A 19,383-nucleotide genomic window follows, 5' to 3' on the forward strand; every position below is an offset into this window, starting at 1 on the left:
AAAAACATGGACTCACAGGTATATAATTCATTTTATGTATGCAATACTATTGTGATATCCATTATACTGAAGACAGCTTTTGTGGGACAATATCACTGGCAATGCTCAGCTCTAATAGTAATGTATTATAAAGCATGACAAACAAAATTAATGAAAATCTTGAAAATTCCTATTTTGAATTGCAAAAATAACTATTTGAGAATGACCAGAATATGCCAAGAACATGCAGTACTTCACAGATGTGCAGAAGGCTTGTACTTTGAGGAGTACAGATTTGTGTTTAGTGTTCTTTGCACTCTGGATTCTGATGGGAATCTGCATTACATTGGTACTTCACTAATGGGCATGTGCATTTCCCTAATGGATATGCAGTTCATTAATGGACATGTGCATTTCACTAATGGATATGCAGTTCACTAATGGAAATGTGCACTTTACTAATGGGCATGTGCATGTCAATAATGGGCATTTGCACTACTAATGGGCATGTGCATGTCACTAATGGGCATTTGCACTTTACTGATGGGCATGTGCATGTCACTAATGGGCATTTGCACTTTACTGATGGGCATGTGCATGTCACTAATGGGCATTTGCACTTTACTAATGGGCATGTGCATGTCACTAATGGGCATTTGCACTTTACTAATGGGCATGTGCATGTCACTAATGGGCATTTGCACTTTACTGATGGGCATGTGCATGTCACTAATGGGCATTTGCACTTTACTGATGGGCATGTGCATGTCACTAATGGGCATTTGCACTTTACTAATGGGCATGTGCATGTCACTAATGGGCATTTGCACTTTACTAATGGGCATGTGCATGTCACTAATGGGTATTTGCACTACTAATGGGCATGTGCATGTCACTAATGGGCATTTGCACTTTACTAATGGGTGTTTGCACTTTACTAATGGGCATTTGCACTTTACTAATGGGTATGTGCATGTCACTAATGGGCATTTGCACTTTACTAATGGGCATGTGCATGTCACTAATGGGCATTTGCACTTTACTAATGGGCGTTTGCACTTTACTAATGGGCATTTGCACTTTACTAATGGGCATGTGCATGTCACTAATGGGCATTTGCACTTTACTAATGGGCATTTGCACTTTACTAATGGGTGTTTGCACTTTACTAATGGGCATTTGCACTTTACTAATGGGCATGTGCATTTTACTAATGGGCATTTGCACTTTACTAATGGGCATGTGCATGTCTCTAATGGGCATTTGCACTTTACTAATGGGCATGTGATGTCACTAATGGGCATTTGCACTTCACTAATGGGCATGTGCATGTCACTAATGGGCATTTGCACTTTACTAATGGGCATGTGCATGTCAATAATGGGCAATTGCGCTACTAATGGGCATGTGCATGTCACTAATGGGCATTTGCACTTTACTGATGGGCATGTGCATATCACTAATGGGCATTTGCACTTTACTGATGGGCATGTGCATGTCACTAATGGGCATTTGCACTTTACTAATGGGCATGTGCATGTCACTAATGGGCATTTGCACTTTACTAATGGGCATGTGCATGTCACTAATGGGCATTTGCACTTTACTAATGGGCATGTGCATGTCACTAATGGGCATTTGCACTTTACTAATGGGCATGTCACTAATGGGCATTTGCACTTTACTAATGGGCATGTGCATGTCACTAATGGGCATATTTACTGTTCTTCCCATATTACTGTCAAACCTAAATAATAAAAAGACACATGTACATGAAAAGGAGTCTATACAGAAAGTAAATGCAAACAGACCTTCCGGCTTTTGTGCAGCAAAATTGTGTGTAGTCTTTGAGAATGTATACAAAAGTCTGTGTTCTTTGAAAGATTGTTTTTTTCCTTCCTTGAGTGACAAGTCCAAAAGTTGTGATAAGCATCATCTTTATGTTGGTAAAAGTTGAGTCCAACTGCAAACTGTATAGACACAGATTTGCTTTTGCATTGTGCACTGAAAGATTAAGATCTATGTAGTTTGCAGTTGGACTCCACCTATAAGTGAGTGTATACTATACAGCTAAGTTTTTGTTTTAAATATTGAAACTTAACAAATATTTCAAAAGATATGCTGAAAACCATGTTTAGAAGACCAGATTTTCATGCACAGATCAACTGATTCATATTGTTATTACCTCTAATGAGGGGTTACCTGTATCGAAAGACCTGTTTTTGTTGACGGAAGAGGTTGTGCATGCCATCACAAATTCCCATGTTTTTTTCACTGTATATTTGCATATTTTAACACCCCTGCTTCCTGTATCTTCCCCATAACCCCTGTACTCATCCCCACTCCCTTGTAAACAAAAATCAGGGGTCATAACGCAGAATACTTTATATAAATATATGATGCCTTTTCCTACATACTTGAAATTTTCAAACAAACTATTTAAAATTTTGTTTACATTGGACCATTGACATCCTCCCAGGGGGCCTGTAATGACAACCATCTCACAGATGGTTACCACAGTGGCATCATAACTACACATTTTCATGAATTTCGACCCAGCATTTTATAAAGAGATATGGTAAAAAACAGATGGACAAACTATAAGAAAGATATCACAAAATCCCTGATGCTTTTTAAATAAGTATGGGGAAAATACAGTGTAAGTACATACAATCTTCATGAACTTTGAAATAAGCATACATGTTTTAGTATAAAGATTGTACAGTATTTTGTAACTAAGTAAAGGACCAGGAATAGAGAAAAGTATGGTTAATCAAACCAGATCCCCACAGAACCAAACATCATAGTCCTGTGGAAATCTAGTTTTAATCAGATTGCATTAGAAGAGTTAAACACAAAGGGTACTGCATAATGTTTGACATTCCTATTTCCAGGTTGTAAAGGACGAGCTCACAAGCAGGATCGTCACAACTGCAAGTTAATGGTCAATTTGAAGATGTTTCTGTCAGATGTGTCGAAGTGGAGGGTGCATATCACTGGTCAGCACATACCGATTGAGTCCCCATACACCTGGATTCCACCCCATGATGGACAGCGACTGGATGAAGACATCCGGGATGTCATTTTGTCATACCCAGAGACAAAGACGAACTCTTCAAAAATTTCTGATATCATCAATGTAAAGCCTCGAGGTCCATGTAGTGCCGTCCCATCTCGTCGTCAGATTAATAGGCTTCGCTCCAACTATAAAAGAAGGAACAAGAAGTCTGAGGATGAACAGTCAGTGATGGAAATAATTGTTGATGCCAATGAAATAAATGTAGAATCAGAAGTCACGATTACTGGCTCAGCTGATGCCACAATTCAAAACCAACAAGAATTGACATTATCAAGAGAAAATGAAATCGTAGTTTATAAAGAGAGTACAAACCAGTATCAAATACAAGGTTATGAACCAAACAGACGTATTGTTATTCTTAATCAGGGCCCATTAAAGAGTTTTGTTGAATTGCCAAGCAAGAAAGTGATTTGTATTGGTAGTGAAGAAAAAATTCCAAAAACTGTTATTTCAAAAGCTGCTGTTTCTAACAATGTTAGTAAGCAAATGCAACTTTGCTCATCAGGAACTTTTAAGTAACTATTTAACTATTTTGGATTTTCTTTGCAGATTCCACCAGATACATTTATACTTTTTATTCATCTTGGATTATCCAGGAATATTTTTACAAACTTAATTCATGTTCATATCTATTTACCATGTTTGTGCAAGTAAACAGACATGGGTAGCTTATAATGCTATTAAATACAAGCAGCACCACCAGTAAAGACGAAGGTTATGTTAAATATATATATTATGTCTTGATTGGTATATAATTTGTATAGTATTTCATGAATTTCTTTATTTTCTTCCATCTCTGACTTTTAAATTTTCTGAAGATCTTTATTTCTCGCTTGTGATTCTTTCACTTCTCTATAATCATCCTGCTTTTGTGTACATATCTCCAAATTTCTCAGCTCTTATTCTCACTCCATTTTCCTTACAGTGCTTTAGTTTTTCATATACTTCTTTTCTTTTGTTTTTCCTTTTCAGTTCTGTTTTCTTTTGCACTGGTCATTATACTAATATTTTTTTTGTATTTTTCTCACTCCATTGCTTCTCATCTGTACATACAGTTTTAATTTGTACTTATCACGACATACTTTTTTAGTTTGTTTTAATCTTAGTTTAAATTGTTCCCATTTATAATTTCTAGCCGTTCATGTTCAAACGAATTTTAATATTTGCTCTATTTGGACACAATAAAATTCATCTTGTAGTAAAGTTATTTTCTACATTCCTTGTCCCCATTTCTGTCTTTCAGACATTATAATTGTTAGATTTACTGGAAAGTAATCAACAATTGTTATTTTATCTATTTTGTGTATTTTAATGGATGTTTTGAACTGACTTGTATAGAAGTTATCAATGCTACATCCATTGCCATAATTGTATCTGGATGCATGTTCTCTTTTGTTGTCAGTTAGATTCCTGATGTTTTCATTAAAAAAATCCTTTGGTTCTGATTATTTTTTTCTTACTGAAATTAATATCTCTTTTTAAGATTATATTTTCCTCAGAGTGTCATTGTATGTAGTTATGTAGATTGTTTATGAATTTTAATTTTCATTCTCCACAGTTAGGTGGTATAGTCACGTTTATTGCTTATTAACATTACTTATTCTTGCTTTTCTTTTTTCCTTGCTTTCGTTTTTGTTTACAAAAGCAGTAAAAAATAATATTATGATTTTAGTCGTTACATCCACAACTTTCTTCTTATCAATAGCAGTAATATTTACTGAAATTACTTGTGATTTATTCCTTTCTATTTAATAAAACACCAGAAATTATGGATCAATTATTACCATTTGGCTGAAGTTTCTTTTCTTTTAATACTTGGTTGGTATTTTAGAAATACATTTGAATATTTTGTTGTATTATTGTAAAAAGCTGTGCAGTGCATAATGCTGTGATTGTTGTGTGTCACGTTCTTCACTTGATTGCTGCTGCTTTATTTGTACCAAAAGTGGTGTAGATGCCACTATTGGTTTATTGTTATTTTTTGTGCTCGTCAGAAGAGTGTGTCTAATCTTTTGATGATTTTTTACAAATTTTATATCTATTACTTCCTCTTGCATGGACCATTTGCCCATGAAGATCCTTTTTACTTGTCTCAGTGCTCAACTTCTGTAGTGGAATTTTCATTCCTTGGGATGCATTGGGGTTTGAGGTTGGATCTCCTTAATTTCCTGTCTTCTGTATCTACTTTCAGATTGGACAAATTTGTCTCACATGGAGTGTGTTTTTCTTGTGTCTTTTTATTTTTTAGTTTCTTTTTTTATTAATTTTTCTGTTTTCTTACATACATTGCTTGCATTTTTACAGGACTTTCTTTCATACATTGCATTCATACAGGCCTATTTCATACATTGCATGCATACAGGCCTTTCATACATTGCATGCATACAGGCCATTTTTACACTGTCAGGACTTGATCCTCACACACTTTCAGGGTGAGGGAAACCATCAACATTGAAAAGCTGAGTCTAGCCAAGAGACTCTTGGGTGGCCTCCCCGCCCCCAACATTATCTGTTTAACCATCATTTCCTTCAGATTGTGAGTTCCAAGCAACTGTTCCTGCATCTTCGTCTTGAGGTATTTTCCCATTGTTATGATGATGGTGCTACCCCAGTGTAAATCTGTTCATTTGTTAAATGACTTGGATGTGCCATTTAATCTCTGGACTTGATAACTCAGTTTCTTTCAGTGTCCATATAGGTTATTTACACAGCCAAGATACCATGATTTCACAAGAAATCCCATCATTTTGGAATTTTCAGAGCCTCTTCCGTATTTATTTGCAAGATTTTTACACCAGTCATTACATTAGTGTAGCCCCTCAAGTGCCCATTTTATGTCTTTTCACCCTTATTTGAAAATTTAATTTCAAATTTCTACACTAATTCATCTTTTGGTGTTTTGAGAGGAATCCCATTGATATATACATATATATCGATGATCTTCCTTGCTACTACTCTTAAATCTGGTGGCTTCTTCCACCCTAATTTCTTTCTACTTTTTTTCTGTTACCTTTGGAGAGCTTTTGTTTGATCAGCAGTAACAGAGCTAAAATATTGGGAAGTCTTGGTCGTCAACCTCTGAGAGATTTAAAACTTGAATTCCTATGTGCTTTCAGTACTTTCATTCTTATTCACCAACTTTAAGTGAAAATAACCCATGAGTTTACTTGTTTTAATTTTGTTAATATTAGTTGTACTATCCAGATAGAGTGGGGTGCAAGTACTTGCATGTGTACTAGTAAATATCAAAATATAAAAATAGTTTGGATATGAAAAATAAAAATCTTTCACTGAAGTGTCTGTAATGAATGTTCAGATATGATAAATGTCATAAATCAAAATATTCTTATTCATCTAACATGTTTTGTACAGTTAAACTCACATGTGCAAAATCTTCACTTAATGTAACAGAATGCTTACAGCACTGTGCATTCAGACTGTGGTTTCGCTTTAACATACACTGCTCTTCATACCTGTCTGACAATATTCATTCGGATTCAGTATCAATGATGAGACGTAATATAAAATTGAAGGTCCAGTATTTATATTCATTTGGACTGGCATGACAATTCCATACATGCCAAGTATCCTGGAATGTCTGCTATTCTTTTGATCCACAAAAACTCCTGGAAATCACAAGTCAGTCGAGCATAGGTATTTTAAGCTAAAGCAACATTTAGTAGAATGTTTATGACTATTTATGACCTGTAATCTGTCAATCAAGTTGTTAATGACCTGACAACCAATCAAATAGTGACTTGTGACATGCACTTAATGCATTTATGGTACGTATATAGTAGTTTTACTCGTCATTATTTTAGTATTGAGTAATATGTCATGTGTAACAGTTTGCAGGCATCCTGACAAGTATAAAACAGTTCTTAAACTCTTTGGAAATATAATAATATTGGTACCATGTTGAAATACATGTATATGCTAATTTTTTAAGAGGAAAACAAGCCATTGAAAAAAAGAAATGTTTACAAGTTCAACATTGCTTGGATAGATGAATTTAAATGTGTGAAGGATAGTGAAAATAGCATACGAGTAAGGTTGAGTAACTATTATTCACTGTACTTGATTTACTTTGTCTTCACATTATTTGCTTTTCCATACTTAAATTTATGACAGAAATGGTCGTTACACTAATCTTCCTGATTTGGACCCAATCTCCCTGAATGTGAATGCTGATCTCCCTGATTTGGACCCAGTCTCCCTGAATGTGAACACTGATCTCCTTGATTTGGACCCAATCTCCCTGAATGTGAATGCTGATCTCCAGATTTGGACCCAGTCTCCCTGAATGTGAATGCTGATCTCCCAGATTTGGACCCAATCTCCCTGAATGTGAACACTGATCTCCCTGATCTGGACCCAATCTCCCTGAATGTGAACACTGATCTCCTTGATTTGGACCCAATCTCCCTGAATGTGAATGCTGATCTCCCTGATTTGGACCCAATCTCCCTGAATGTGAATACTGATCTCCCTGATTTGGACACAATGTATCTGATTATAAACACTGATCTCCCTGATTTGGGCTCAGTCTCCCATATTGTGAAATTGATCTCCCTGATTTGGACTCAGTCTAGTGGATTGTGAACACTGATTTCCCTGATTGGTCCCAGAAAACTTGGCATGTATGCACTTTTCAAAATTTCTTGGTATCAGACCTAAGATTTTCCAAGGCATTGCATTGTAATTACATTTGATTTCAGAGCTTAGCTAGCACTGATTATCATAAAAAAAACATGCCGAGTCCAAGAAGCAATATTCATTGTATAGTCATGTAGAAATAGCAAATGTTGTGATTTTAAGATGAGAAATAAAACAAAAGAACTATAAAAAAATTCTAAAGAAAAGTAAATAAATTGCAAATATGAATCTATAACATTCTTTTGTTTAGTCATAAAAAATATGTCCTTCAAAAGTACATGTGAAAAGAACATTAACATTGCTTGACTTCAGAAAAATATAATTTAGTTCAGCAGTTTATGAAGAAATTAATAAATGCAAAATAAAAAATAAGTTATTGACTATTAAAGATTTACAGGTACCATATTTAGATTTGTTATGCTGCAATGTGGTATTTTGCACAGCATGAAAGTAATCATGATCGAGTAGATGATAAGTTACCAGTCTCATATATTTACAGTTGAATCACTTAACAAAAACTTTGTGACATGAATTGAAATGAGTTTACTTACATAACCATTCAGAGAACATAAATGTAGAGGTTTGTAAGCATTGTTTAATTTTGAAATAAGGCTACTAAATAATGTGGTTAAATTGTTTTGGATTTAAAATTTCAAAAGAATGAAAGTTGTTTAGCAACTTTAGTGCCATGAAAATTTGTGTTCTACTGTAAAAGAATGTGAATCACCTTCTGAAAAATGAGAAAAATAGGTACATGTATAAAAGTGTGCATACTACATAAAAAAATATAGTATTTAAAATGCTGATATTCAAAACACATGTACACAAGTCTATAACAGCTTGAAATTTTAATTGAGCCAAGTTTTTTGTTTCAAACTTTAATGACACAAAGTCATGGGTGTTTTGTAATAGAGAAACTTGAGTATGTCCAGGAAGGTCAAATGTCAAGGGCATCTTTGTCATTGATGTACTGTATATACTTGGATGCCACTGCTGTCAGCATACGCCCCGATCTCCTGTTGCATAATGTACTGGCATATCTAGGTCTATGCATTTTGTTAGGATTAATCAATAGAGCAGACAGCATAGATCCTGATCTCCTGTTGCATAATGTACTGGCATATCTAGGTCTATGCATTTTGTTAGGAGTAATCAATAGAGCAGACAGCATAGATCCTGATCTGTGAGAACATTATGCAACATCAGATCAGTCCATGTTGTTTGCAGTTGGACCTGACGTATGTAGGTAACGATGGTATGTGATGTACATGTACATAGTAATTGAAGGATTATATTGCAATTTTTAAAATTTTATTTGTTACCCAGTAGTATTTTGAGATTTAAGTGATTTATTTTACATTTTTGCCTTAGATTAAAAAGTGATTTCCTACAATTTTCCATTTGAGTGATTAACTCAACCTGTTTTAATGCCCATCCATAACAGTAGTAGGATGCTTGTGTTACCCTTGTCTGTCAGTCTGTCTGGCTACGTAATATGGTGGGGCATTTATATTCCATAGACACATTTTTCATTAGCATGGACATAAATTATACATAATAAGTTCACATGCATGGTGACACAGGTGATTAGTTCATAGTACATTCATACCTACCTTAGACTGCTCCAGTGCCAAAGTGGTTAAAGTGTCTGCCTCCAAAGGTTGCAGGTTCAAACCCCGGACAAGTCATACCAGAGGCTTATAAAAATGGCAGTAAATGCTGCCTTGCTTGGTGCTCTGCATTAAGAAGTTATTGTTAGGACTGGTTGACCTGGTGTCAGAATAATGTGACAAGGTGTCACTGCTAGACATCACTATAAACTGCCACACTGTAGACATAATAATGATGTGACTCAAACTGTTAAAGCTACATTAAAAATCAAATTAAACACACACACACACACACTCCGAGACCTGCCTTAAAGGCGAACTAATATGGTCTCAAAATGTTTATATTAATAACATGTACATTTGTTTAATTTTGTGTTTGCTTTCATTTCATGATCTTTGAATGCTTAAAAGATAATTTAAAATTGTCCAGTATGAGTGATTTCATATCAAAATGAAATATTTGACTTGCTTACTTTCCTTTGCTATGATGTAAATTTAGAGTCCTGACAAGTTTAGTTAGCTTTCTTTAATATATAAGTGTAATTAATTACTGGTCTTTTGTCTCTTATATTTAGACAATAAAACATAAGGATTACACATGTGTCTGTTTCATTCACATAATTACATTCAATATTGATGTCAGCATTAAGCACAGAAAGAGGAAATTTCCTGCTACACTGTTTACAGGATTTAAGTGAATTAAGTTGCACATACTGTTTTTCAAGGAGAACTTTTTTAGGGAGGATGGACTTTTGGAAACAGAAATTACATGGAAAATATAATTTTATTTTATGAAATTCACAATTCCATAAAAATAGGACATAGACTAGGACATAATAAATGACTTTGGAGTGGATAAATTCTAGCATATTTATCTGGTCCATTTTTCATACTTGAAAGTCAGTGTAGCATTTGCAAAGCATTTAGATGAATTTAATTGTATTTTAAAGTTAAAAATTCCTTGTTATGAATAATCTGCTGAAACTCTGTTTTGTAGATAAACTTTTGCATTAATGACAGATACCAGTAACATTTTCTCCATTGAAAATATTAATTATGGATCATTATTGCTATTATGCTACATGTAGAGCATTACATTAAACTAACAATAATGCTTGGTGAAACCGGTGAAAATAAAGATGATAATGTCCTTCATATTGCTTTGAATGATGGCCATTTCAGTTAGGAAAAGAGAGCACTTCACTCTTAAAACAATCAAGATTTTAAAAATATTCAGCAGGTTATTTTTTCATCCATCCCAATACCATATTATGTAGAAGTCTATAAAATTATAAATGTATATTTAAATTGAAAATTTTGCAATCATGTGACACTTTAATTGATAAATTTGATTTTAGCTCAGATACAAACAATATAATAGCAGTTTCAGTCACAAGTTATGTACTGACCACTCAATGTATTGTTATGTGTGCAGATTTGTGTTAAGTACATCATGTAATGTGGTGGACTTTTGTGACATCAGGTTAAGGGGAGGTAAGCAATACAAGTGACAGCCTTGCATTGAAATGCATCACATTTGTATTTATAAAATACATATTTGTAATTTTTTACCAATTAAAGCGATTTATATTTTCTTAATCTGTGATGAGTGTTTAATCATCATCCCCCAATTAAGTGTGTATGTGTCTTAAATAGACATTTTTTTATGGCCTTTAGCTAATTACAGTAATTGTGGAAATATGCTCTGTGAAGCAGTCAACTGTCCTAAGAGACCTTATTTTGTATTCACTATGTCAGGTCTGTTGATCTGTCTGTCAGTCAATAAATAATTTTGTTTCAGTAGCTCAGCATAAACTGTTCAATGTATAATATCCAAATTTGATATACATGTCAAGCAAATTGCAATGCAGTACCTTTTCATACTTAGAATTTTCCACATTTAATAACTTGTTTGCTACCTTGGAAACAAAAGTGCAGCATAAGTAGTAACTATAGTTGTAAATTGACAGTGCTAAATGATGGTGTTCTAGTATAAATTGGAGTCTTTACATAAGCAAGAGACTGGGCTTGGGTGGGGGTGGGGGTGCAGGCTTCACAAAATGACTGTTTCAGTTTCTAGAGGTTACTGCTTAAAACAAAGTTGGACTGTATATTGGCTTATTTATACAGTAAATAACAAGTTATACTTCATAAATAAATGAAATTCCAAACTTGATTATCTTATTAAGTGTTCAAAACAAATGCAGCAGAATACAAAGAGTAGAATATTATGTAACATACCAACCATAGTTTTAATATTGGTATGTGATGGATGACACATACCTTATTTTAATATTGGTATGTGATGGATGACACATACTTTATTTTAATATTGGTATGTGATGGATGACACATACCTTGTTTTAAATTGGTATGTGATGGATGACATATCTTGTTTTAATATTGGTATGTGATGGTTGTCATTTACCTTATTTTAATATTGGTATGTGAAGTTTGACAGATACATTGTTTTAATACTGTATGTGAAGGATGAGATTAGTATATACACACACACACACACACACACACACACACATATATATATATATATATATATATATATACACACACACACACACACACATATATATATATATATATACATACATACATACACCTACACATACATGTGTGTGTGTGTGTAAGTATATCTATATCTATATATATATATATATTACTAACAAGTCAATGCTTGAATCAGGTTATTGATGTTCATGCACTCTCAAGCAAGAAAGATCAGGGTCTATGTTCTACTGAAAACTGTATAGACCCAGATCTTGCAGTGTATTATCTGATGGCAGATCTGGGTCTGTGAAGTTTGCAGTATGTTTATGTTTTGCTCTATGGCTCTGTGAAGTTTACAGTTCTTTTATTCTCCAATTTCTCATATGAACTCATTGTTTTGGCATAGCTAACTCGCAGACACATCAGCCTTATGCCAAAACATTTCATCCACTTAAGATATCATATGTGACACATACAATAACATATACATTAAGATATCATATGTGACACATACAATAACATATACATTAAGATATCATATGTGACACATGCAATAACATACACATTAAGATATCATATGTGACACATACAATAACATATACATTAAGATATCATATGTGACACATGCAATAACATATACATTAAGATATCATATGTGACACATACAATAACATATACATTAAGATATCATATGTGACACATACAATAACATATACATTAAGATATCATATGTGACACATACAATAACATATACATACTGTATTTCTTCCTATGTTCAATCCATATAGCAAAATTTTAGCCATATGCTTATAATTCTGAAGAAGTCTTTTTAAATTAATGTGAATGCATAATAATGTCTACTTTGTTGTTGTGTAAATGAATTAGAGGAAACCTGTCCTGAAAGGGATATATAAAAATCAGTTTTATAAAAGGGAGTCCTTTTTATAGATGAAAATCCTTGAAGCTCCTTTTGTTTCTATATGTAGCTGAAAGAATGTGGCATAATTTTTGAGATCCATATCTAAATAAGGACAAATGTCAATGCCCTTTCCCTTTCCTCTGTGTGTATCTCAAATGGTGCATAATTATATATTGATGTCATTTTTGTATTCCTTGGAATTGACAATTACTTTTGTCACAGCCATGTCAAGACAGAATACTGCTGAGCTACAGCAGCAACAAATTACTTAGTGGAAGCTCTAAACTGTTTCTGAAGATAATAACCCAAAAAATTGTAACGAGAGTTACTTCTAATGCAGAGGCTGTTTGTTATGTGTTCCTGTGTCTTTCGGTCAGAATCACACTATGAGACACACAGTATTTCCCATGTAGTGGATGTTTAGCATGGATGTATGCATACATGCAAACACTTAAATTATATTTTACCTTGAAATTTGTCTCCTATCATCCCACCCCACCTTGTGTCTTGTCAATAATCCATCCTTCTGTCTGTTCGTAAATGTGTTTGTTTCCAAAGCAAAACTCTAAAACTGTTCAAGGTATTTCAACTATGCTTGGTAGACATGTCAAGCAAGTTGCATGAGGTGCCTTTTGATGCTTTGACCTACATGTGACCTACATGTGAGAGAACCAGGATCTCAGACCAGTATATGTACAAAGTTTGCTCAGTAGATCGGCTTATAAAACTTTACATTTTTTGTTAGCATATATTATATAGTCTTCAAGGGGACAAAAAAGAAAATAATTGCACTTTTCACCATAATTTTTATTTTCTTCATATTAATATACCAATAAAACAGAAAGTTTTGAACATAAATGGAATTTAGATTCTGATGTTACAGTAATTAATACAAGTGATTTTATTGTTAATTAAATATAAAGGAAGAGTTGTTTATCTTATAGTTCACTGCAAATAGTTTTTAATAACATCCAATGTTGCATTTTTGTTTCCTTGACAAGATCGCTATCTGGTGGTCAGTGCTGACAGTCACTGTGATTATTAAGTTTCACATTTAACAGTGAATCACGTAGTTGATTCTGTGGTTCAGATTCCCCACTGAATCATTTTGTACTCTGCAGAGAATATATGATGTCCTCCCTGTATCAGCATTAGAATGTTGTAATGGTAGGACAGATATGATTTCCTGGCAAAGAACTTCTAACTTCAGTTTCCTGATGCTGGGTTTATAAGGTTGCTGTCTGCTCTTCGATAATCAACCATGTTATGTTCACTCCATAAATGAAGTTCCTGACTTAAGATGTATTCCTGAGTCTCACACTCAATAACTTCCTTCTCTTCATGGCTCAGATCCAAAATATTATGACGGGTTCACAACTGGAAATGAAAAAAAAAGATAAAAGAATGATTAAGATGTTACATAAACAATGAAAAGCACATGATATATTTATGCTTTTATGAATAATTTATCCCAACATTACAATTAATTAGCTTGTAATATACTTTTAAATGATATATTTTATCTATTAATTTTATATACATGAAATACAAAAGATGGATACCTTTGAAACACACAGACCTTTTTTACTCACCTGCACATGCTTAAAACTCGGATATCCATGCACTGTTGAACTTGTAATGTTTCTTAGCTGGTGGTTCCTTAGCATTGGGAGAAAGTACTCATTTTAGCATTTTGCCATGAATTGAACAAAAATGTAGAGCTACGCTTAAATATTCTTAAAACATCTTGAACCATACAATAACAAGTAAACATGACGAAATCAAAATACTTACCCTAATGTGTCAGCTGAAATAATTTAATATTGTTTGTACTTTTCATCTTATCTCCCTTCTGGCAATGGTCAGCCAATTTTCATCAGATGCTTGGAAAACATCATAACCATCTTTTATTCCATTATTACTTATAACATCTCAAAAGATATCTAGTGTTTGGCCTTAAACTCCCCATATTGCATCAATAAGGTAATCAATTAACAGTATGTTGTGTACAATGTCAGTTGTTCTTGAACAGTGGATCTGTAACACATCATCGCACACATTATCGCACATTTCCAGTCCCCAAATAGACTGGTTCAGGGCAAGTTTCCCTAATATGTTGATAGAACAGCTAAAAATACAGTGTTTGGGTTTTTTAATAAATTTTATTGCAATTTTCAGAAATGACAGATTTCAACTATAGAATGGTATGTGTGGTAGACAGCTTTTAAAATGGTATTTTTGGCATACCACTGGTAGAATCACATGTATGCCTAGGATTTTCTAGATTCATTGTTTTCATGTAACCATGGAAGCAAATGTAGCAGAGTATAGCTTGACAGCATGGAAGCAAACGTAGCTGAGTATGGAAGCAAATGTAGCTGAGTATAGCTTGACAGATATTCATATTAGTTGATTCTGTTGTCTCTATCTGGGTGAAAAGGTTAATGAGAAAAACATGCACCATAGTTTTGGTAATATGCATTTAGTATAGATATGAGCCAAAACTTTGAATGAAGATATAATAAGAATAGATTACTTGAAGAAACTGAAAGACATAGAACCTCAGAGTTACATGCACCTTATAGAATGTATGACTATACCCATATTAGATGACTGGACATAGCATACTGAGGGGGACACATTCCAGAAATGAAAATCCATTTCACAGATGAACTGACTTACTGTTATTACTCCATGCATGAAGGTCAGTCAAATAACTTACTCAAATAAGAAGTCACTGGTCATACCATGTAAATATAGCACTGTAACATTCTCTAAAAAACTTCCACATGACATCCCTACCTGTCAACATTGGTAAATCATCAGAGATGGAAATTAATTCCTTGATTAAGAATTATCACACACCTTTGATATGACATTCATGACATGCTTTGGTAATGGTCTAATTTTGGACCACAATAATTTCGTAAGGAAGATAGTGACTGGATAGATGTGGAGGTGGGCTGGCCTAGTGGTCACCCCCAGCTTCTGACCAGTTTTGTTATTCTTGTACCTCATCAGAGAGAATTGTTCTGGTTGATTCATTTGTTCAACTGATCACTTTGTCTTGTCAGTGAGAGATTTATATACCATTTGTCACTGGTGAAGCTAGTATTGCTACAAGATAGGTCATGTGACAGGCGTAATGTAATGACCTTTTGTTGCAGCATCCAGGTTTTGAACGAAACCATTGTCTTGCGGCCAGGTTTCATTTAAATTTCCTATTCCATGGCCCATGAGGAAAATTGACATTATATAAACAACATTGCTTGTGTTATCAGAGGTTATAGTTCACATATGTGATAGTTGGAGTTCATAACTGCCAAGTGCAGCTGTAGTATATCAAGAATGATTGAAAAGTTGATAAATATGCATGTTTGGGTGTGAGTGTGTGTCTGTGTGGGTGTTGGTGTGTGGGTATGGCATATGTGTGTGTGTGAGAGAGAGAGAGAGAGAGAGAGAGAGAGAGAGAACAAAATACCAATGAAACATAATTCAGCTGCTTTCCATTTGATATAACAGTTGGAATTAAGGTTCAGAGATGAACATTAATCATGATTGTTTAAGAAGAATAATTGTTAGCAACATGTTTCTGAAGCTCAACTGAATTATGTTGATCTGTTTGTCAGCTTAGCCAATGTTATGAGGTGTCAAGGAATAAGAGACTTCTCAGCCAAATAATGATGTGCATTGTAGGGGTTCTGCAGTAAATTATGCAGAACAGAAGTATGCCTAATACCAACATGTTTCATTTGAAGAAGGCATTAGTGAACCAAAAGCAAACAAACATTATATTTAGGATGATCAAATTATCAGCCTCTAACAAAATTAACTCTGAAATGAATTATTGCATGAAAAAATTGCTGAAGTCAAACATAATGTAATTATTAATGAAGGAAAGCAGATGAAACCTTTAAACATACAATTGTACAACAGACTTGGAAACAGAAAAATTAACTCTGAAATGAAAACAGTAAAGTTCAGAAGATTGGATAACACTACCAATCAAAGACAGGTAAGGCAAAGTGCCCCTGTTGTATGATTTTAAAAAGCACATGCATACTTGGATTGCAGACTAGCAGATCAGCTCCATATTCTCGATATGTTCTATACACAAAAGTCAAGCTCAGATCCCTGAAATTAGTTTTGATACTACTTAGGGTGTACTTTTGTCATGGAAATATGACAGCATAATTCGGGGACCCATGTGTACGTTTGTCATGGAAATTTGGTAGCCTAATTCAGGGATCCAGTGTCTAACTTTGTCCTGAAAATTTGGCAGCCTAATTCAAGGATGCAGGATGTATCTTTGTCACAGAAATTTGGCAATCTAATTAATGGACAATGGGTTTGCCATTGTCATGGAAATTTTGCAGCCAAATTTAGGGACCCAGGTTGTACCTTTGACATAAAATTTTGACCATCTCATTTGGGAAACTAAATTTTAAAAAAGTCTGAAAGTTCCATTAATTTGAGCTGTATTTGTATTGAAGGCACAGAATGACAGAGTTATGGGACTTTGAGCTTCACTTTCTTGTTCAAGGTTTGAAGAATCCTGGGCTTGGCTTCAGCACAAGTTGTGCATTTTATAATGTCCAGAAAATAGGTTCAGATGCAATTTTACTAATCCTTTACCTTTTTATTTTTTACTGTTATAGTACATGTATATTTTTTCTCTTTTTTTAACCTCTGTGTTTCAAGTAATTTATTTACTGTAATCATTGTATTGTCATATACAGGTGCTGTAGACACAAAATGTACTGAGCAGATACATTAAAAACTTGTTCAGATTTGATGAATTTTGATCCTCAATAATGTTTCTTAGATAAAGGCTTGATCAAATCATCATAGTATTTACACAATACTGAAGTACTCTAAGTACAATTTTTACTTTTGGAGTTTTGAGTTGTGTTCGTATATCATGCTCGGACAGTTTCACTAACTGAATGGTAAGGGGTCAGTCAAGAAACTGTCTGTGATTACTTTATTACAGCAGTATTTCTCCTTGTACTGTTACTGCTTTACCATTTACTGTTATGGTATTTCGTTTTATTTCTCTCCCAGAACCAAGGATTATCTTTGGACATCAGTACAGGATCGTCTAATTCAAGTCAAGGTATTATCCCCACAGCAGATTATGCTTCCAAGCATCACCATAGAGACAACAGCTCTTCCAGCTCAAGGGCAGGGTCAGACACAGGTCAAGGTCATCACCAGGGACATGATCATGACCATCACCACCATAGTCATCATGGAAGTAAGTTTGATTATTTGAAAATTTGCAAAAAAAACAATCAGAGAAAAAAGTACTTAGAGAAAGTTTCAAGATATGCAAAGTAAGTAAAAAATACAGATAAAAAAGACTTAATTTATATCACAAAAACAAGAATATAAGAGGCTTAGCAAAATTCTTTGCTTAATTTTTACCCTGATGTGCAAGCCTTCCAACAACATTAGTAATCCTTTCCCTGTTTAGGATTTATGTACTCAAGAGTTATTTCCCTTTAGCTACCACACCGGCAGTCATGTTATTTATGCACATGTATTGAGTTTAGCATATAAAACTTTATGGACAGATCTTTAAGAAAACATGATCTCCATAAAGATTGCCTGCCAAAAAATCCAAGATCATATTGCAGTGTTAGGGTAGAGTGTGGAGTAGGTGTGTCTGCAACTTTACAGACAGTGTTCCAGTGTATATATTATCATGTTTAACATATATACTCACTTACAAGTCAAGTCCAACAGCAAACTGCACAGATCACCGTATAATGCACCAGCAGATCTTAGTCTGTGTAGTTTGTCAGGAGTAATTAGTAGAACAAACAACACAGACCCTGATCTGCACGTGCATTATGCTACGGCAGATCAGGATCTTTTTTTTTGCAGTTTGAGTCAGTTTATAAGTGAATATACATGGTAAATGATTTAGTAGGTAATTGGTCATGGTGATTGCAATTCATTCTATTCACTGTTGAATGCATGGTCCTTTGACCCTGATCTACCATTAAAAAATATACCAGAAGATCAGAGTCTGTATTTTGCATTCTACTGATTATTTCTAACAGACTGCATAGACCCAGATCTACACATTATGTGACTGCAGATCTGGATCTATGAAATTTATATGCTAAATCATGAAAATGAAAATATTGTAGAGGTATTTTTTTATAGCAAATTAAGTAAATATATCGTATTTGTGTAATTAAATTTTCTATAATTGGCATATTTGAAATTATTCATATTATAATTGCTAGGTGAATAAAATTTTGTGAACTAGGTCATGCCACTAAATTTGCTAAATTTTCGTTTTTGTGACAATGTTTTGATTTTCAAAAATCATTTATTTTCAGGTCATGTAGACATAATGAAGGTTGCATTCAGACCAAGAGAGTCTCCCTATCCGATAATATCTGTAGACCAAGCCCTTCAGATTGTGCTTCAACATTCAGAAGTTATGGAAGAAGAAACTGTCAGGTTGTCAGGTACGGAGCATTGAAGTCTGAGTTTTGAAACTGACTAGTGGGACTAGAAAGTGTAGACACTGTATATTATATATGAACTCTGATTAGCCAGGCAGGTGAAAGTGTTTTATCTTCCTGTATCAAACAAGGTGTGAGAAACATAACACCTAT

The 19,383-nt window shown here is 34.0% G+C and overlaps 1 protein-coding gene across 3 annotated transcripts in view; it reads left to right on the forward strand.

Annotated features, from left to right (window-relative positions):
* Nucleotides 1–19,383, forward strand: part of LOC149804592 (gephyrin-like) — a 164,669-nt gene that overhangs the window by 63,664 nt on the left and 81,622 nt on the right. The window contains exons 9-10 of one of the 3 annotated variants that reach the window (XR_016416167.1): nt 2,874–8,758; nt 8,843–10,918. Coding sequence is in view for 2 of the 3 variants with exons in the window: in XM_089941979.1 (XP_089798105.1) it covers nt 2,874–3,577 (704 nt within the window). In the remaining variant the exon portion in view is untranslated. Of the gene's footprint in view, nt 1–2,873; nt 10,919–17,812; nt 18,006–19,101; nt 19,234–19,383 lie in introns of those variants that run through there. The other 2 variants (XM_089941991.1, XM_089941979.1) reach the window with 2 other exon arrangements.

This window comes from Sinohyriopsis cumingii, chromosome 2 (genome assembly GCF_028554795.1).
Source record: "Sinohyriopsis cumingii isolate HCF-2022 chromosome 2, ASM2855479v2, whole genome shotgun sequence".
NCBI classification, from domain to species: Eukaryota; Metazoa; Mollusca; class Bivalvia; order Unionida; family Unionidae; genus Sinohyriopsis; species Sinohyriopsis cumingii.